At 38.2% G+C, this 21354-nt stretch overlaps 1 protein-coding gene across 1 annotated transcript; it reads right to left on the bottom strand.

Annotated features, from left to right (window-relative positions):
- Window positions 1-216: 216 nt before the first annotated feature.
- LOC109558380 (olfactory receptor 10AD1-like) lies at window positions 217-20774 on the bottom strand. The gene is made up of 2 exons (XM_070788753.1): window positions 20654-20774; window positions 217-1262 (listed from the first exon to the last, which is right to left on the bottom strand). Exons 1-2 carry the CDS (start codon window positions 20772-20774, stop codon window positions 217-219), a joined length of 1167 nt encoding a protein of 388 aa, XP_070644854.1.
- Between the last annotated feature and the right edge of the window lie 580 nt (window positions 20775-21354).

The raw sequence follows: 21354 nt of genomic DNA, 5'->3' as shown, positions 1-21354 counted from the left end.
ATAGGGAAGCCTTGTGTGCAGCAGTCCACGGGGTCACAAAGAGTCAGACACAACTTAGCAACTGAACAACAACAGCAGGATCTTTCAAGTCTTATACTAGCAGAAAGGAAGCCGTGAGTACTCCTTCCTGGAGCTTGTCAGCTAGTGAATCTCCCACTTCTTCCGGCTGCAGGAGGGGAAGTCAGGGTAAGTAGCTGCCCGTCCAGGTGTTTCTAACTACACAGACTCTGCTTGGGAAAGGCTGCTTCTCCCAAGGGCCCTCGCCATGGCCCCCTTCATTTCTTTGTTTCGGAAACTGTAGATGACGGGGTTGCACATGGGGGTGATGATGGTGTAGAGGAGGGAGAAAGGCTTGTCTTTGTCAGGACCGTGTGTGCTGCGGGGGTTCATGTAAGAGAACATGGCCGAGGTGTAGAAAAAGATGACCACGGTCAGATGAGAGGCACAAGTAGAGAAGGTCTTGCCTCGACCAGAGGAGGAGTTCCTGCCCAGGATGGAGGCCAGGATGCGGGCATAGGAGATGATGATGAGCACCATGGGGCTGAGCAGCACCACAATGGCATCGGCAAAGATGACTCTCAGACTAAACTGGGGGTCTCCACAGGAGAGAGCAATCACTATGGGGGCCTCACAGAAGAAGTTTTCTATGTGGTTGTCTCTGCAGAAGGGACCACGAAATGTCATGTAGTCAAGAAGGATGCCATTGATCAGCCCAAAGAACCAGGCTGTACTCACCAGTCTCACACAGACCTGCCGGCTCATGATCTGGGCATAGCTAAGTGGGTGGCAGATGGCAACATAACGGTCATAGGCCATGAAAGCCAAGAGGATGCACTCAGCCACACCCACACCAAAAACCAGATACATCTGGGTTAAGCAGGAGGCAAAGGTGAGAGTGTGATTCTTTATCACTAGGTGGATCAGCATCTGTGGGATGGTGGTGGTGATGAAGCAGACATCCAGTAAGGACAGGTGGCCAAGGAAGAAGTACATGGGGCTGTTGAGCCTGGGGTCTGTCCAGGTGATGAAGATGATGAGGCCATTCATGGCCATGGCAAGGCTGTAGAGGGTTAGGAAGAGGGCAAAGAGCAATGCCCGAGTGGATGGGGAGCTCTGCTCAAAGCCCACGAGGATAAACTCAGTCACGGTGCTGCCATTCCTTGTGTCTACCACCTGGGGCCTGCTTGAGAAGGGAAGATAGATAAAGCACAGATAAGAGAGTAGGGTATAGGTAGGGGAAAATGAGTGAAAGATATGGGAATCTCAGTAAACTGCACGTGAGTCGGCACTGTCACGGGCACTGAAAATACTAGTTTTATTGCAGGCTGCGATAATGGAACCATAGTATAACCAAGGCAGATCTATTATCCTTTCTACAAATCAGGCTGTACTTGAAATACCATATCCAGTTCTGGACCTCTATTTTAAATGATTATCCACCAAAGGGATTATGTTCAGACAAAAAAGATGGTGAATGATCTAGAAACCACGTGACAGACTTTTAAAGGAAACTTTAAGGGGAAGTCTTAGGGACACTCTGAGAGGTCCTTTTTAAATGTTCATAGGTTTTTCATCTAGAAGAGAGAATTTACTTTTTCTATGTAACCTCAATAAGTAGAACTCAAACCAGAGAGTAGAAATACTAGAGGAAAAAAATGACTGCTATTTCTTATGATAAATTTTTTTTTGTTCTTTTAAATATACAACCAATGTCTGCTCCTTGTGGAACATCTGGAAAATACCAAAAAAGCAAAAGCTAAATAAATAAATAAAAAGAATCAACCAGAGGGAAACTACAATCTATATTTTAGTTCATGTATTTTCAGTAGGTTTTTTTTTTTAATGTTTATATTTTAAAAGCTTTGAAGACCAAAACAAGGCTGAGTGGAAACTTCCATAGGAACTTAAGTGAGGGGAGTATATTTTCAAGAAGAAATGCAGTGATTACAACTGATTCCAGGTTGGGGAATGCAATGCAATATAGGGAGGAAGTAAAAAGAATAAAAATTCATCTTCATTTGAATGCGGAACTGGGAACAACTGCACTCCACTCCACTTTACAGTCAAAAATGGTTTATTCATTTAATAAACGAGTGCCTAGTGTGTTCCGTATACTGAGCTGGGTGCCAAGGATATAAAATCATGCAGAGAACTTACTCCCTGACTCCATGGATATTATACTATACCCCAAGTAATTAAATCAGGAGGATAAGTGAGCTCATAGAAAATCCATATAACATATGGACAATATTAATAAAAAGCAAACATGTATGGGCAGATATATTTCAAACTCTATCGCCTCCATACAGGGAATGTACCCTTTGGAAGGGTCATGAAACACTTGCAACATATTATTGGTATATTAGAGTATAAAAAAATCTTAAATGAATTCTTAAGGTCCAAAAAAGTTCAGATCATATCAACCACACTAAAACTAGGCATTAAAATTCTTCTTAAATTTCCACATAGAGGAGATTTCTTAAAATTTATTTATTTTCTCCCCTTGATGAGAGAAAAAGAGTACAGGTGTCAGCTAGTGTATGGGATTTTCCTTAAGAATACTGTTTATCATCACATTGCACACTTCAAATATCATATAATTTTTTTAAATTATACCTCAATAAAGGTGAAAAAAAAGCCTGTCAAATCCAAGTGGGAAAAAAAAAAGGAATATTGCTTGCTCATTTTTTTTTTAACTTCAAGAAAAGAAATAAACTCTTACTGAATATATAAATTTAGAGGGTATTGTTTTGATAAATTGTGGATAACATTCTTCTGATCAGCAGGGCTTCCAGGAGTGTTGCACCATTTGTGCACTGCCCAAAGGCTCCTGAAGGTCACAGTGGCTGCTGAAGTCCAGCCTTTGCTCAGCTTAACCAAGCCGTGTACCCTGGTGAGGGGCTGTGTGGATTCAAAGTGGTACCTTTCTTCTAATCCTGTTCTGAGAGGGAGTGACTTTTTAAAATTAACCCGAATATACCATGTATGTTAGGAAGATGTGGCCATGAGGATAATTAAATTTCACCACTTGTTTTTTTTTTCCATCTGATAAGACTGGTGAAGTCTTTGAATGAATAATAATAACTAAGCCTATGTTCTACTGAGTGGGTTTTATGAATAAAAAGGCAGTAGGTATTTCTTCTAATGTGGTAGTACTCAAAGTGTGGTCCACAGACTAGTAGCAGCAGAAGGGTCACCTGGGAACTTCATAGAAATTATATTGGGCCTCACTCCAGATCTACAGAATCATAAACCCTGGGGATGGAGTCTAGCAATCAGTGTTATAACAAGCCTTCCACGTAATTCTGATGTACATTAAACGTTGAAAAACTACTAACGCAGTTGAAAAGTATAGCCCTCAAGACAAATATAGTCCATTGTTTATTTTTATAAATAAAGTTTAATTGGAACACAGCCACACTAATCTGCTTATGTATTGTCTGTGGTTGTTTTTCCACTACAAAGGCAGAGCTGAATATTTGCCAAAGACCATTTAGCCTGCAAATATGACTGTCAGATTTAGCAAATAAAAATGTTAGATGCCCAGTTAGATATGATTTTTCAGATAATCAATGAATAATTTTTTATTACAAATATGTTCCATGCAATACTAGTAAATCAATGCATGGAGGCTAAAATATTTACTAGCTGGTCCTTTACAGAAAAGGTTTGCTGACTCTTGCATAATCTTATGATTGTAGAGTGGACTATGCCTCCAATAGGAGCATGTAAGGGAGGCAATGAGAAAAAGGCCTTATTCCTGATCACACACCTGGGATTCTGGTGGGTTGAGTCTCAAGTACTTCCCTCCCAATTAGAAACTCAAACTAAGAGATCAACCTGCCTGGGATGGAAGGGCAGCTGGTGCCACTTGCTTTTCTGTTTATTAAACTTATTATATGAGTTATTTTCTTTAAGTGCCTACTGTTACACATGTTCAATTAAGATAGAGTGGATGTTTTAGTAGAATTTTGCTACTAAACCAGAAGGGATTTTGTAACAACAATAAAACTAGGCATGATTATGAAAAACACTCCATCTAGTAAACATTGAAAAACAAAAAGCCCTCTGAAAACAACTTTTAGGTAGATCAAACAGGGAATCAAAAGATTAATTACAGACTAAAAAAATAATGATAATAAAAGGAAGCATATATCAATAAATATATACACAGGTATTTGTTAAAGGAAAAGGTAATAGCCTGAAATACTTGCATTAAGAATAAGAAATAAAGATAAATTAAATGAAGTGAAATAGCTCAAGAAGTTAGAAGCAGATAAAATTAACATAAGCAAAACCAAAAGGGAATATATGGAAAGATCAAAGAAGAAATAATTGAATACAAAAACAGAAAAAAGTAGTTAATAAATAAACTCAGAGTTAATAAATAAACTCAAAGATAATAAATAATTTCAAAGAAATTGGTCCTCTGAAAACATCAATAAAATAGACGAACTATTATTTACATAAGAACAACAAAAATGAGATGAGAGGAAGAAAGCACAATATACAAGTTATAAACAAGTTTTAATAATCACAGCCACAAAGGAAAAAAAATAGTTATGCCACAGTATTTTGCCTATGACCATCGGGTTTGAAGGTCGGAGGAAAAGATAATTTTCCAGGTAAATGTTAATATAAATCACTAAAATTCATTAAAGAAAATATAGAAACCAAACTAAACCAAACCAAACTAAACTTAATGAAATGAAGCAGTTCTGAACTTTGGCTTCACATTATAGTCTCTTGAGTTTTAAAATGTTGCCATGATGTTGCTGTGCCTATGTTGCAAACCAGACATATTTAAAACAATGTAAGGGGAGGGATTCAGGCATCAGTGTTTTTAAAAACTTCCCAGGTGGTTCCAATGTTGCAGTCAAGTTTGAGAAGTACTAAAACGGAGAAAATTGACAAAGAGCTAAGCCCCAAATGGCTCCAGACCATGATAGTTTCCTGAGTTCTTTCTAATTTTGCAGCAATCAAATATTTTTGACAGTTTATGATAGAAAAAATAATGGGTTCCTAACTACTTTTACAAAGTCATCAAACTGTTGAATCCAAACTCTGAGAAGTATACAAAAGAAAATTATAACTAAGACAGTTTATTAATAATGATGAGTCAGGCAAAGTAAAATCTTAACAAATAGAATTCATCAATGCAAAGAAAAATACATCATGATCTAGTGAAATCCATTCCAGTGATTTAAGGTTCTGCTTATGTTAGGAATTCTAGTACTGTAACTACCATAATAATATGTCAAAGGTGAGAATATTCTAAATTATAAATGAGATGTTTGATAAAATTCAATAGTGATACCTGATTATTAAAATTTCTTAGTAAAGCAGTACTTGAAAGAGGTTTCCATGTCATAATTTAAAAATTTATCTAAATTAAAATAATTATGAAGCACATTATGCATTATGTACTATTTGTTCTGATGTGTAATATTAAGTTTTTAAAGCTTCAAAACCATACATGGAATAGATAGTCTTTCTTTCATCCTTATTTTACAAACACACAGAAAAGGGGAGCAATTTGCCCAATATCATGCAGACACTTGAATTAAAATCTGAGAGTCTGATTCCAAAAGGTACAGTCAACTGCCCCCACAGCTTCAGAGTTTTGGATGCCCTATAATTACTAGCCAAAGTATCTGAAAAATGAATTCAAGAGGTAGTATGTTGGTACATGTTTAACAGATGGCTCTTCCAGGGACACCTGATTTGTAACATTTGCCAATTTCCATAGTGTAAATATTCCCATATGACCTGCTGCTGCTGCTGCTGCTAAGTTGCTTCAGTTGTGTCCAACTCTGTGCGACCCCAGAAATAGCAGCATACTAGGCTCCCCTGTCCCTGGGATTCTCCAGGCAAGAACACTGGAGTGGGTTGCCATTTCCTTTTCCAATGCATGAAAGTGAAAAGTGAAAGTGAAGTCACTCAGTCGTGCCTGACTCTTAGCGACCCCATGGACTGCAGCCCACCAGGCTCCTCCATCCATGGGATTTTCCAGGCAAGAGTACTGGAGTGGGGTGCCATTGCCTTCTCCGCCCATATGACCTACTTTGCTAGAAATGTGACGCCACTAAGCATGGAGTTAGGAAGGGATGCCCGTCACATTACTGTTGTATGCTTTTCCAACCATATGGATACAACAGATGTAAATACAGGACCTTGAGAGGATAGATAATAGTAAAATGTAGTGAAAAACTTAGAAAGTAATGAATTTTTAGTATCTATTACCTGTGTCTTATAATATATTTAATGGTTTGTTATAATATGTTAAAATGGCCATGTTTAACAATCAGTTCTTAAAATGCCTCAAAATTTAACAATTGGTTCTTCAGAGCTGGTACCAACTGGGTTCAGCACACCACTGGAGTGAAAAGGAAGGGCAGAATTATCATTTGCAGGCGTATTGTTAGCATTGGTGAAGACTTTTAGGATTAGGTGCATTTCTTCCTTTCTCTTTATGTTTCTGCCTCAGCCTACAGGGAGGCCAGATTTTCTACCTAGGAGGGGATAGGATAAGAGTACAGAAAACACTTTTGACCTCACTGTTCATCTTTCCTGTAGAAATAACTTAAATATCCCTCAGTTGAGCACTGGTTACGCATATTATGGTACATACAAAAAATGGGAAAATCTTGTAGAAATTATGTCTTACCTCATTCTGTTGCTATAGCTAGAAACGGTCTGCTTGTCACCAAACCATTTCAACAGGTAAGAAGGACAGTCTCATGGAGGCTGTGGATGAGCTAGCCTAGGCAGGACAATGGAACTTGGGGTCCTCTCTGGAAGAAACAGTACCCCATTAGCTTACATGAAATTTCTTACATGAAATCCCTTACGTGAAATTTCTCAAATCATTCCAGATGAATGTCAACTCAGGTAAAGTTTCTTTACTCACTTACAGTAATTTCTAGTTTACAAAGCATACTTATGTATATTATTCTGTTTAACTCTTATAAAAACCTATTAAATAGGTACTATCTCCATTTTACAGAGGAGGAAAACTGAGGCTCAGAGAGCTAAAGTAACTTGCCCAAGATCATACATCTAGCAAATAAAAGTAATGAGATTCAGACCAGGCCTGTTAAGTCCTTATAATAACTTTTCCCAAGCTGCTTAAGGCAGAGATGTCACTACCTCCTGTAGGTTATACAGTTACTTAATGTCACATTTTGGTCAGGAATATACACACACAGCCACCCATGTACACACACATATGTGATAATTCATATTTCATTATAGTTATAGGCTTCCTTCTTTGAAATTAATCCCTAATAAAAACAATATATTATGAAGGAAGAATTCTCTTTAAGATTTGGAGCTATTGATTAGCCATTTTAGCCTTTTTCCTTAGGTTAAATATTTACAGGCCCTTTTATGATGCCTTGCTATCCTTATTTCCTCATTATCTTTAAAGTTTCCAGAAAGAAGAAAAGAAGCAACTAAAGAAGACATTGACTGGAGGCTTGGAGACAAGTATAAGAACTAAAGCAGCACATACACTTTGTATTTAAAAAATTCAGTGTATATAATGCCCCTGGCTAACAGACTGATGAGATCATCCTTGAAACAAAGAATATATTGTGGAGGGCGCTGAATCAGAACACTGAAAAGAAAGACTAATGAGGTTAAGAAGGAATATTCTGGGAGATACCCCTATTCAACTATAGTAAAGAGCTCTCCTCTAATGATCATAAGACAGAACAATAGAAAATAGAAGTAAGTGCAACAAGAATATTAAGTTAGACTAAAGGAATGTTTTAGTATTTTAACAAGGAGTTTGAAAGCATCAAGTGACTGACCAAGGAGTAATGAAAGACCTTTTCTGTACTCATTGCAAATAGGACAGATTTCAGTGCATCAGGTCTCATTTCAGGTCAAAATGGTCCAAAAGCACAGTGGACTGGAGCCTATGCTTCCTTCTGTGTTTGCTTGTGTGTTAATAGCATTAAGATACAGCCACACTCACTCCTCTCCATATCCAATTAGCCTTTCGTTCCCTCTTTTCAACCTCCCCTACCAGCTTTATGCACCCTCCACTCCATTTACGATTTACCATACACAATCCATCTATTTGTTCATTCAGTTTTTGTTTGGTGCCTACCATGCACACACTCCAGTCCTGGCCTCCACACTTTTACACATACTGGTCGTTTTTTATGTTATTGTCCTTTACCCCTATTGGCTTCTGGTGAATTCTTTCTTATCTTTTGTGATGCAAATTAATATACTGCTTCCTCAGCAAAGCCTTCCCCAATAAACTATCACCTCTCCCGTTCTTTTCTTTTAATGAAAAATCACTTAATTTCTTTTCAGAAGTAAGCTGTTTTGATTCCATTATTTGCTCTTTAAGCCACAAATGTTGTGGACAGTTAATACAAGGCCCTCCAAATGATCAGAAGAATTAAATTAGCTTTATAACAATTCTGGCAGTAGACCAATACTGATATATTTAACAATCTTTATCATGGATTAGCTAAGAAATAAATACTAAATATAACATTGAAATAATCAATACAAAATAAAACTGAAAATAGGTAAAACTATATGCAGCAAGATTTAGATCTATAAATTTTGACTTGGGAAAATGGGACTGGATAAAAATAAGGCCCACAAAACAAATCTCATAGAAGCAGAAGCTATCATGGTAAAATTGATTTGAACAGAAGACTGATAGAAGTATATTGATAAGTTAAACATAAATAAGTTAGTCTGGATCAAAATAACTTCAGTATTTTTATTCACATGACAAAACTGGAAATATTTTAAGTAGTATACTAGAAAACTGATCAAGGAATTAATATGGGTTAATGAATTTATTAAGATTAAGTCATATCAATAATTCAATGGTGCTGGTATAATTCTGATTTAAATGCTGTTATTCACTAACATAGAATCAGTCAGAAGGCTACAACATTGAGAGGAAAATAACTGTAGAATCGTTAATAGTGGGACAAAAATATGTATTGGTTCTCCAGCACAAAGCAAACTTCTGATTAATGGTTTCTGAACAAGTAAATGAATATTTAAACAATGTGATTTTTGTTGATCACTTTCTATCTATGTAACCCACTAACTGAAATTTACCTGATATTCATATTTATCAAATTTGAAATATTTAATACATAATTCAGTCTGAAAAATTTGCGTTTTTAGCTTTCTTTTGAACATTTCAAGGAGTTTTAAATTCCAATTGATCTATGTATCCTCCTACCTTAATTTTAAATAAACAAAAATATGTATTACTCAGGAAATGAGAGCATGCAATACAGAGAAAAAGGGACAAATTAGAGAAACCACCATGATAACGCCGAATATTTCTTCACTATTTCATTGATCCTTCTGCTTTCCAAGAAAGAAAGAGAGAACCTTAGGGCAAGGGAAGCGAACTGAGGAATGTAAATTGATTTTTTATTTAGTTTGTTTTAAGGAAGCTTCACACCATAACTTAACCGTAGTTGTATAAAATTTTGAATATATTTCAAAAGCCCACAGGAAGAATGGAAGAAAATAGAATTTTCAATGAAGGGGAACTTCTGTGCCAAAGGTGATAAATCATCAATCAGCCTTCTGGCTCACACAGATGTGTTTTATTAAGCCACAGTCTTTCCTCTGAAGGACATCTCATGTGAAACTCAAGATATAAACTTCTAAGGGAAAAACAGAAGATCTTCCTGCACTGTGCCTATTCTTATCAATAACTAATAGAGTTAATTAGTTTATTAGAAGCCTCTAGCTCGTCCCAGTCCCAAGACTCTTACTTGTCACTCCACTGCAGAATGTTCTGATAGGAATTCAGGCTTTGCCTAAATCACACTAGAAATCATGAAGAGAAAAAAAAAAGAAAAAGAAATCATGAAGAGAAAGATAGATTGGACTGTATCAAATGGAAAGCTGGTAGAACTAAAAAAGAAAATATAAGAGGCAACAATATATGAAATTTATTTTAAAGAGCTTGTCAAAACACCAAGATCTTAAGAGATAAAAGGACAAGAACTAATTATTCATAAAATGGAAAAACCATTCCAAGTGTTCAAACTCATTAATAACAAACAATAGTTTTAAAACAGATACTATTTATGATCCACTAAATTATATAAATTATAAAATTATAACATGCTGGTTAAGTGGTACTCCATTCTTGGCTGGAAAGCAGTTTGAAAACATGTAACAAAAGCTTTAAAAATGTTCATTTCTTTTAATTTAGGATCTTTTAAATAATACTGACCCCAGAGTTCAATTATCTGGATTAAAATTCTGGCTTCATTGTGTTGAACTCAACAATGTTGTGCTCTATCTACCCAAACAAAGCAAAGATTTCTGACAAAATAAAATTCTGGCTTCAACACATATCAACTGTGTAAACTAAGGTGACTTAAATTAACATGCCTCAGCTTCCTCATCTCTAAGATGGAATAATAATGATAGTAACTACGTTATATTAATTGCTCAGGCATGTCCGACTTTTTGTGACCCCAAGGACTGTAGCCTACCAGGCTCCTCTTTCCATGGAATTTCCAGGCAAGAGTTCCAGAGTGGGTTACCATTCTCTTCTCCAGGGGATCTTCCTGACCCAGGGATCAAACCCAGGGACTCCTGCTTTGCAGGCAGATTCTTCATCTGAGCCACCAGGGAAGCCCAGTAACTACATTATTAGATCATTATGAGGATTAAATGAATCGATATTTGTGAAGTTTTTTGACTAGTGCCTGGCACACAGTGCTAAATAAGTTTTCTAATGTGAATAGAATCAACCATTTAAAAATTTACTCCAAGAAATTAATTACCAAAGCTTTATACACAAAATTGCAAATCATGGCATTATTTATAACAGCAAAAAATAAAAAGCTATAATAGAGAAATGGTTATCTATATTATAGAAGATTAAAGTGTTGAAATATATAGTCATTAAAATTATGTTTATGAACTCTCTATAATGATGCTGAAATACTTAGTAATTTTAAGTGAAACAAAGAGCAAAATATAAACCAGCATATTTGGTATACCCATGAGTACATTAATTAAACAGCATTTTCCTTTGCATTGATAAATGATCAAAGGAAGCTCACCAAAATGTTAAAAGTGGTTCCTTGTACTTTCATATATTGATATATATACATTTTTATGGTATAAAGTAATAGTATGTGTAATAATATTATTTTGGTATGATTTATAAAATGCACCAAAGATAAACACACTCTCACTTACTCATGACATCTTCTTACTCTTTGTGTTTAAAATACCCTTGTTAAACTGAGTAAATATTGTGTATAATTAGTTTGTTTAATAAAGCTATATGTATATGTAATTAAAACATATTAGGTATATTAAAAAGAAATAGATCAACTTAATAAATACGTAATTTATTCATTCACTCAACAGATATTCATAAAGAACTTATTATGAGCCAGGCCCTGTTTTAGACATTTGGGAAAGAGCAATTGATCAAGACCCTGATGCTGGGGAAAACTGAAGGCAGGAGGAGAAGCGGGTGACAGAGGATGAGATAGTTGGGTGGTGTCACTGACTCAATGCACATGAGTTTGAGCAAACTCTGGGAGATAGGGAAGGACAGAGAAGCCCTGTTTACTGCAGTCCATGTGGTCACAGAATCAGAGACAACTGAGCGGCTGAACAACAAAGACTGTCCTCACGATGCTTCCATTCTATTGGAATTAAGAAAATAAAATAGAAATGGCTTTGGCTAAAAGAATGTTGAAGTGGCTAAAAATATACATCTCAAAGGACTGAAAAAGATTTAGAAGGGTTAAACTCATGGTATTATTAACCAAAGTCCATCAAATTTAATAATTCTTAGACATATGCATTTCAGACAGTCATATTCTGAGATGATTTCCTTGGACGTTAAAATTAAGAGAAATAAAGACAGACCCCTAAGCAGATGCAAAAATAGAAAACTCTTAAAGAGTTGAAATCATCCAACTATCGATACACATAAGCTGTTATGAATTTGTTAAATGTGAATTTTAGGTGAATCTGTCATTGTGAAAATTAATCATTAGGCTCACAGGAGGATTAGTTTTAGGATACTTAGTTCACTCCCTTTAGGCTACGGTGGAATTAATATCTAAATAGCTTTTGTGATTTTTATGGGAATTAAAAGAAATATTGTTATCAAATACCTGGCTAAGTCTAACCTTCATCTATTATAGAGCAATTTATATTGTCAAAGCCTTAGCAAAAAATAAGACTTATGTTCAATCCTTTCTTTACCATGTAGTAGACATTTTTCAAGGTAAATGTGACCTTTCCCTCTTACTCTAACTCTTCTAGATTCTATTCTTTTATAGTTAGATCTATTGCAAAATCTCCATTATTTCTGAAACATGAAGAATTATACTTCATGTCGCATGTCGGTCTGACATTGTGAGGGCCCTCACTTGGCATGACAGATCTTTACTGCTACGGACAAGACAAAAGCACAGGCTGTATTCACAAGGAAACTTCTCTGGCACCCACAAGTGAGCTGTGATTTTAGATCTTTCTTTCAATCTACTTTCTTACTTTTAGATGGATTTCATATCCACTTTGTTTCCACTTGATAGTTGTTCATTGTCTCCTCCCCAGAGACACAATCTAAGCTATAGAGCAAAAATCAAATAAAAACCTTCTGAAAATAACCACCCCTAGAAGGGGTTTTAAGTAATTTGGGGAAAAGTTCACCCCTGAAAAAACATTTCACTTCCAATACTCTAAAAAGCAGAGGGAAAACAAAGTGAAAAGGTGACCAGTTAATCTACTTTTAGAATGACCTGTGAGTGTGCTTAGTCACTCACTTGGGTCCAACTCTTAGTGACTCCATGGACTGTAGCCTGCCGGGCTCCTCTGTCCATAGAATTCTCCAGGCAAGAACACTGGAGTGGGTTGCCATTCCCTTCTCCAGGGGATCCTCCCACCCAAGGTATAGAACTCAGGTCTCCTACATTGCAGGTGGATTCTTTACTGCCTGAGCCATCAGGGAAACCCTTTAGAATGATTAGTCCTTGACTATTAAAGGCCTGGATATTTGTACAAGATGAGATTGTTGGAAATTATACACAGGTACTTTTTGATTGATGAGGTCAAAATTGAGCAGAAGATAGGCTTGTTTTAGAAGTCTTAAGGCTACAGTTAGTGTGAACTACAATGCCATTTATGTTGTCTAGAAAAACTGTACAGATTGTAAAAAGAATCAGAAATACAAAGATAGGGAGAGAAGACAGACCATCTGAAAGTCTTGGAAAGAACTAAAGCATTATCAGGTCAATGACATACATTGTATTAATATTTAGAGGTGATGGAGATACTATTTTGAAAATTGACATCTACATGTGAAATATACATATATATGGCAGATGTATAGAAAAAGCTTAGGGTTTGGAAGTAGATAAACTTACTAATAACATTTTGTTGACTGGTGTAAATATTAATTGATAAGGAAAAACCTATATTCAATGTGACTGACCAACAGTAGTTGTTTAGTACACATTCATTACCTTCTCCTTTACTTCTTTTCTCCCTTCTTTTCTTCTTTGCACTCTGTATGTTGGAAGAGATCTTTTAAGATCTTGATCCAATGTTCCACTTACATGGAAAATTCCTGGGTAGAAACTGGTGGTTTTTAAAAAATCACTCTTCTGGATCAGGAAATTCTTTTGTATATCAGGTTAAACTCTTGTCTCATCTCAACTCCTTGCCCTACCTCCTTTTAAATTTATTTATTTTGTATTCCTTAGAGAAAATGAGAAAAACTGAATTTTCATGTTATTTGCTTGTTTTGTAATATATTCACAAACCTATTTGAGACTTCCTCAGCCATCTTTTCTCAAAGGAACAGGAAAGAAAAATGCACAGATAAACAGGAAAACTATTCACAGGAAAATGAAGTGAGAGAAAAGCACAACTGGGAAAGGAGGAAGAGAAACACATCGTGAGGAAGATAAAAGGAAAAAAGGTGGATGGGAAGAAAATGGAAGATAAAGTCAAATCGGGGAATAAAGTGAAAATTAGAAATAAAGTAAGACTAGATTGTGAAAACATAACTGGGACCATCCCTTCCATCCAAGACTCTCCATGGTTTAGATTCTCTCACATATGCCTCACAACAATCTTTGAGGAACTTCATGCGAAAAGGTGCCACTAACAAGACTTTAAAACGGAAACAGAACCTCGGGAAAGAGGAAGTGACCTGACTTGTCAAGTATCTAGAAAGGTAGAGAGGTAAGACTCTAATTGTGGCCATTTAGTATCCTCAAAACCCCTGTGGATCAAGGCCATTTATCATTAGTGTATGAAAACCAAAAGAAACTTCCTGGTCCTGGGACAGTGCCCTTTCTGCTATTCATGCTGAAAGAGAATGGAAAAATTATTAAAGGTGGGGATAGAGAGAGAGGGAGATGAAAGCCATGGTGAGGGTAGACAGAGAGCCAGAGAAAGAGAAAAAAACTCCTAGAAAGAGGAAAAGCCAAATAGGAGACAGACTGAGAGGCCCACATAAGCAAAATGGCACATGTCCTTGGGTGGTACAGAATCAACCTGCTAATCTAGGAGTCTGGAACCCTCTCAATTCAACCAGGTGACTCAGAAGAGTTGGTCTGGTTTTGGGCTCTTTCTGCCTTAGGTCACTTCAAAACCAGACCAGCTGTCTCATCCAAGCCATCTGCCCCTCAGCCAGAGTAAGAAGGGCAGGTGGGCAGACTCAGAGAGCCTGATAGAAACACAGAGGGGAGATACAGAAGAAGCAACTAACTGGAGATAGTTGGGAAATCAGACGCATAGCTAGTCATCTAGAGAGGAAGAAACAGAGCAAGGGGTTAACTGAGTCAAGATCTGTGACATTTGGCTTTTTAAAATAAAAAAAATAACCCTGTGACATCTTGTATATGGCCACTGTGCTGAATCCTGTGTGATCTGAACACAAGTGGTTTCTGAGAGAGATGGTGAGTGTTCATCTCTGATGGATGCCAACAGAGGCAGAGTCAGCTTTCAGCACAGGGGAAGTATACGTTCACTGACCTTTTCCATGGGCTTTGGCATATACAAGCGAGGACATTGGCTGTGCTGCTGTCAGGCCCAGAGTGAAGGTGCTGTGAGTTCTGCTGTAAGCCAGCTGCTCATGTATACTTTGAGTTTCCAAGTCTCTATTCCCTCTGACTCTACTGTACTCTCCACGCTATCTTTCTCACTCTATCACACACACACACACGCACACACCAATGTAGCAAGAGATCCAGCAGGCTCACAACATCATGGAAGTAGAGACTGCTTCTCTCTGGCTACTATAGGAAACTTACTATAACAGATGAAGAATCCATTTTTAAGTCTGTCTTTATCTGATCAGGTCTCAGGAGTCTAAGCAGATCAGAGCAGTCTTAGGATCCTCAGGGAAACATGTCCATTGGCAAAGCGCCCTGGAAATTCTGGGTTAGTTTCAGATTTGCCAGGCAGAACATTTTTTCCCCCACCTAAGACTGCTGTTTATAAGAACTAGAGGTCATGATATTCCTGTTTCTTGACCCCTTATGTCAGACAAAGAATCCCCATTCCCCAGAGGTAGAACCTACCTATAACCTATCACTGTCAACCCGAGGGATTAAGGAAGATTCAATCCAATGTGAGATGCCAGGAAATGAAGTTTTCTTTGGAAAAATGTTTAATTCAGAACAGTTCCTAAATGAAATCGATTATCTAGTCATGTTCAAAATGTCCTACTTGTCTTGTATACTCTTTTTTTTAAACAATTGTTTTGTTAGTATAAGAATCCAAGCAAGACCTTATAAGCAGCACAGCACAGGAAAGGGTGGGCCATGTCAATAAGACTAATTTTGCATACCTCTGCTGGCAGTAGGAAGGCTCTAATTTCCTCGCCTGCCCTGCTCAGATGGGTTTAGCAATTGCACAGGGTTGAAGCTACAGAGGCAGCATTTCATCAAACTTGGCCAGGGACTACAGGGCTGATAATGTGATAGTGTGCCACGTTTAAGCCTCTATTTTCACTTTCTCCTCAAGCAATCTTTGATATCATGTGCCAAGGGACAGTCCACTGGGGTGCTGAAGGAAGCCCCTTATTAGGAACCGCTTGTGTTCATGACATTAGTGCAACATGAGGAGAAACCAGAGCAGAGGGTAAAGCAAACAAAGGCCACCCTGCCAGGAGATCAGGAAACTGTCATCTGTAGAACAAGGTGAGAAACGGGGTCAACCTCTTCTAGGAGTATCTTTAGGGAAGGAATGTTATTTTGAAATTGATACATGAAACGAAGAAGATGAACAGCTTCCAATCTAGGTAGTATAGAAATAGCTTTAAATCTATCTCCCTCTGACTTTGAATCAAGATGAAGAGGCATATCCTGACCTTTCCTCAGGCCCTTGGGTTCATTCTTGAGGGACATTTTTTTCTGGGGTGATAAATAGACCTCTGTACAGGAATAACACTGGACCCTTTGTTCTTTAACCACAAATGAAGTCCTAAAGTCTTTAACTCAGTTGTCACTAAGTCTGAAAGAGTAATATCGAATATATTGCACCATCTGTAGGTATAGTGTTAAAGAAAAAACTCATCCTTATCCAATTTTTAACTGATCAAAATACAAAATACCATATTGTGCAATCTAACAAATTTTGAAGCTGGGTATAATTTTTAAAAAGGGAAATAGCTGTCCTGAATTAAGATGATTAACTCCATAAAGGGTGACATTAATTTTTTTGAGAACAAGCATTGTTGTTACTAATATTTAATAAATGGTAGAGAAGTATAACAACTGACAGGCTACTATGCACAGCTCACAAAATTCCGTGTCTTTCTTTGGGACATGGTAAACAGAATTTCTTAATTTTAATATAGTCATATGTAAGATTCCCCCTTTTTTTGTTAGTACTTTTGTCTTAAGGAACATTTCCCAACCCTGGCATCATGTAAATATTTTTATATTTTATCTTCTAAAGCTTTATTGTTTTACCAATTAGATCTAATAAATGATATGGAAGTGGTTTTTGTATTCTGCATACATCAAGTAGGAGGCAAATGTTGGTGTCATTTGTTTTCTGTATGAAAAGTAGTTGTCTGTGTATGGGTGTGCTCAATTGTTCAGTCATGTCTCATTCTTTGTGACCCCATGGACTGTAGCTCACCAGGCTTCTCTTTCCATAGAATTCTGCAAGCAAGAATACTGGAGTAGGTTGCTATATCCTACTCCAGAGGATCTTCCTGACCCAGGGATTGAACCCACATCTCCTGCATTGGCAGGCAGATTCTTTACCACTGAGCCATTGGGGAAGCCAAGTTGTTTGGGTATCCTTAATTCAAAAACCTTTTTCCATACTGCTTAGCAGTTCCACCTTTGTTATGAATGGGTTTTCATAACATGGATGGATTTTATGTGTGTACCATCATGCCGTTTGTTAGTAAAGACAGTTTTAATTCTTCCTTTTTACTCTTTAGGCCTTAATACTGATTAAAATACTAAGAATGGAAATAGTTGTTTTATTCCTTATATGAAGGAAAAAGTATTCAAGATTTCATCTTAAGTATGATATGAACTACAGGTTTTTTTGTTTGTTTCTGTGGATTCCCTTTGTTAGATTGAGGGTCTCTACCTTTTTCTAGCATTTCAAATTTATGTTCTCATGCCTACAAAATAAAAACTAGCTTTTGAGAACACATTTAAACCAAAATATATACATTTTAAGCATATTAGAAAATTGTCTACTGTTGCAGCAGTGAGGCGAGGGGAGTGGAGATAAAGGGTATAAAGACAGAATAAAACTTATTAAAGACATAAATCAAGAGGGCCTTTCCTTGCAGGCACCAATGATAGCTTGTCAGGAACAGAGAACTGTAATTAACTCAATCCTCCCAGGAACAAAATTTTTAAAACAAATGAAAACACAAACATAAATATATTAGCACCTAGAACATGAACAAAATAGCATTTGAAAGAGGAAAAGCTGGAATGATGAACAGCTTGCAAAAATACTGACAGTGATATGGGCTTTTCATTCTGAATAAGAAGTCTAAAAAACATGGAAGTCTGATTCTCAGACACACGGGTGTCATTTACAGTTGGAAGGGGGGAAGTAATGTTTTGGAGGTTCTGATTTAGATATCTGAAATACTTTATCTCATTTATCACTCAGTCTTTATAACCACATTGAGCTGAAGACTGTCTTAGTCAAGACTTTTTGTTGTGAGAAATAGAAACTCATCTGTAATAGTTTTGAGGGGGAAAATGGAGTTTATATAGGATGCATGGTTATCTCACAAACTCAAGAGCAAGAAGGTAGGCAGATCTCCAAAGCTAACCAAATCCTGGGCAGTCATTATCTTAGGTTTGTTGTCTGGAGACACGTTATTTTACCTCTACTTCCCTCTGTCTGATGACTTTCACCTATTCTCCCTGCCAATTTTTTTTGTTTCTTCAGGTACATGGCAGAAGACAACTACTCCATAGCTTGAGTGTCTGCTTGTTCCAGGCTAGCAATGGACTGTACTTACTACATACCAAAATCCCAGGAAAGAGGACGTAGTTGATCCAGCTTGATCATACTGATCGTGGTGATGATGGGGGAGGGGTGGTGTCCCATGATACTTAACTAAAGTGATTGCCAGCACCCACCACTGTGGGAGAAGAAGAGGGTTCTTGGGGAATGGTCTGTGTTTTTAAAATCTCTACCACAACTAACAGGACTGAGCAACATCTGCCAAATGAATGAATGACATGAGACTCAGTGCTCTTCAACTTCAAAGCCCATGATTTTTCTAATACATCATACAGCCTTCAAACGTTTGCATCTGAGATAACTGTTTCCACTACCTCAGTAAAAGAGCAAGGTCTTGTATAAGAGCATTTCCAGGAAACAGATGGCACATTCAAATCACAATAATTTGAAGAAGTTTAATAAAGATTTATTTGCAAAGGTGTGGGCATGGTATAGGGAAATCACAAGGGAGGTGGGCAGTTCTTGAAATCTAACATTAGAGGGGCTCAGCCTTAAGAGGTAATGGGAGATGGTGGTTCAAACCAATATTGTAAACCAATCATCAATCAATGAAAAAAACAAAACAAAACAGAGAACTAAGTAGAGGGGGCCACAAGGTGGGAGTGAGATTTTAGCAAGGGGACTCAAGTGAGCCCACAACCCTCATAGGGAAACCGAGGTCCGAAGGATTAAATGCCTCAACCTCACACTCCTACTTCCCTCTGATATTCTGCCTATGCTACTCACTGGCTGAACCCAGTAGAAAGTCAGAGGTAAGGGAATCTGTCGATGTGGTCCATACAGCTTAGCCTGTGAAGCTGAGAGCTAAGTGAAGAGAGTGAGGGATTATACTAAAGAGAGAAACAACTCTCTAGGTCTTTAGACTGGAAATTCAAAAATGAGATTTTTTTTAAGGGTGTTCCTAGAGGTTCTAGATATGTTTAGTTTTCATGTCTTGGGTAAGCCATATATATTAAATTGATTACTTCAGCTGAAGTCACTAATAATTGTGCCTCAGGGGCTTCCTTTAACGTCCAGGGCTCTGGACACTATCATCAGAACAGCTTTGCTTTAGTATGGTTATTGCATCAGGATTCTGCATAAGATTTCACTGAGGAAACAGAGCTATAGCACCACCTATAGTCAGACTCGATGGACCTGAGTCTGAGTGAACTCCGGGAGTTGGTGATGGACAGGGAGGCCTGGCGTGCTGCGATTCATGGGGTCGCGAAGAGTCGGACACGACTGAGCGACTGAACTGAACTGATAGTCAGGCAATGTGCTAAGGACTCAAAAATGAATCTCAGATTAGTGAGGAAGGCAGAAAAGCTAAGTTACAGTGTACAGTGTTAGGAAAACGCACAGGTTATGAAGGGAACTCGCTGTTCTGTGCTTCGTCGCTCAGTCTTGTCCGACTCTGCGACCCGATTGAACCCAGAAGAGGGAAAGGATCAAGGAAGGTTTCCTGGAGTCAGTAACTGGAAAGGGAGGTAAAGAAATTCAGAGAACACTGCTGTTGTCCAAAAGAGGGAAGAGGAATCCAACAATTATGCAACTCTCTGAAACGGGGGATATCGCTTGGAAAGAACGAGATTACAGATCCATGACAAGGATAGGAGCTAGGGTGATTCCACGTGATACGCAAAGATCTACGCTCACGCCTGCCTTCAGCCTTGCTCCGCCCCCATCCCATCCTCCGTCAAACTGGAGAGGCATTTCAACAATTGCCCGGGGCTGGGAGGGTATCCTAAGCCAGAGGCCCGCAGGCCCTAGCGGGAGCGGAGGCCTGCAGTCTCACAGAATAGCTGGTGTCTCCCAGAGTGATCAGATTCCAGCTCTCCCGCGGGGAATGGGCAGCCAAAGAGAAGGCGCTTATTGGTTGTTTTAGCGAAGCTCCTAGAGGCTGGGGAAGGCTGATTGGCGCAGGTTCTTAGCTCGGACCACGCCCACCTCTTCTGGCGGTGGCAATCTGATCAGGACCCCGAGGCCTTCTGGGTAGTTTAGTGGTGCGGCGGCTAACAGGGCTGGGAAGCACTGGGCCAGCTTTAGGTGAAAAGAGCCCAGGGCCGGGCTACATCTGAGGGCGGGCTGAGCCGGGACTCTGGGTAGAATTCCTGGGTTTCCTTCCCCACATTTTTCTGCCCCTGGGCCAGTCTCTGCTAACCCCGTACACCAATGCGTCGGTTCCTGTCCGGCGCTCGGGTCTCCTGGGAGCCCAAGACCTTAAATGGCTTTTGAGAAGACAGTTCTAGGTCACTTAGCCAAATCCCAGTGTTCCTGGCCATACTCGCCCGTCACCACCCACGTTTAACACACTATGTCTATGATCAGGCAGTTCCTCTAGTCTGGAATTACTAGTCCCTGTCAACGGCTGTCAACCCCGCCCCATTTTCTACCTTTCATTTACTGATTATTCTTTAAGGCTTAGTTCTAATATCACCTTCTCAGTATAAAGCCTGCCCCATTCTTCAGGAAAGTATTCAATTACCTCTTAAGGAGTTCAGGCTCTGGAACTGTTGCCCAAGGTAGAATTACATCTATGTCATTTGAAATGTGATGAAATTTTGAACTGATTTGTTCAGTTCAACTGAGGCCTCTTGGAGCCTCAGTTTTGCAACTCAAAATGAAGGCAGTACTAGAGCCTAAAGGGTTTTGTGAAGACTGAAAGAAGCTATTAGAACCTAAATAATAAATGTGAGTGCTGTTATCTGTCTTCTCATATATAGTCTTCTACTTTGTATAGGCCTGTTATATAAGTTTGCCCTTTGTATTACCATTACTGGTTCTTCAGTTTAGTTCAGTCGTTCAGTCATGTCTCTTTGCAACCCCATGAACCGCAGCATGCCAGGCCTCCCTGTCCATCAC

Source organism: Bos indicus, chromosome 5 (genome assembly GCF_029378745.1).
Source record: "Bos indicus isolate NIAB-ARS_2022 breed Sahiwal x Tharparkar chromosome 5, NIAB-ARS_B.indTharparkar_mat_pri_1.0, whole genome shotgun sequence".
NCBI classification, from domain to species: domain Eukaryota; kingdom Metazoa; phylum Chordata; class Mammalia; order Artiodactyla; family Bovidae; genus Bos; species Bos indicus.
Note: the sequence above shows the minus strand (reverse complement) of the source record. Positions and strands in the feature narration are given on the sequence as shown.

Coding starts and splice junctions, on each gene's coding strand:
- LOC109558380 (XM_070788753.1), bottom strand. CDS start 20,774: ATGGCCAGGAACACTGGGATTTGGCTAAGTGACCTAGAACTGTCTTCT. Junction 1,263..20,653: donor CCGACGCATTGGTGTACGGG/GTTAGCAGAGAC, acceptor CAGTTTACTGAG/ATTCCCATATCTTTCACTCA.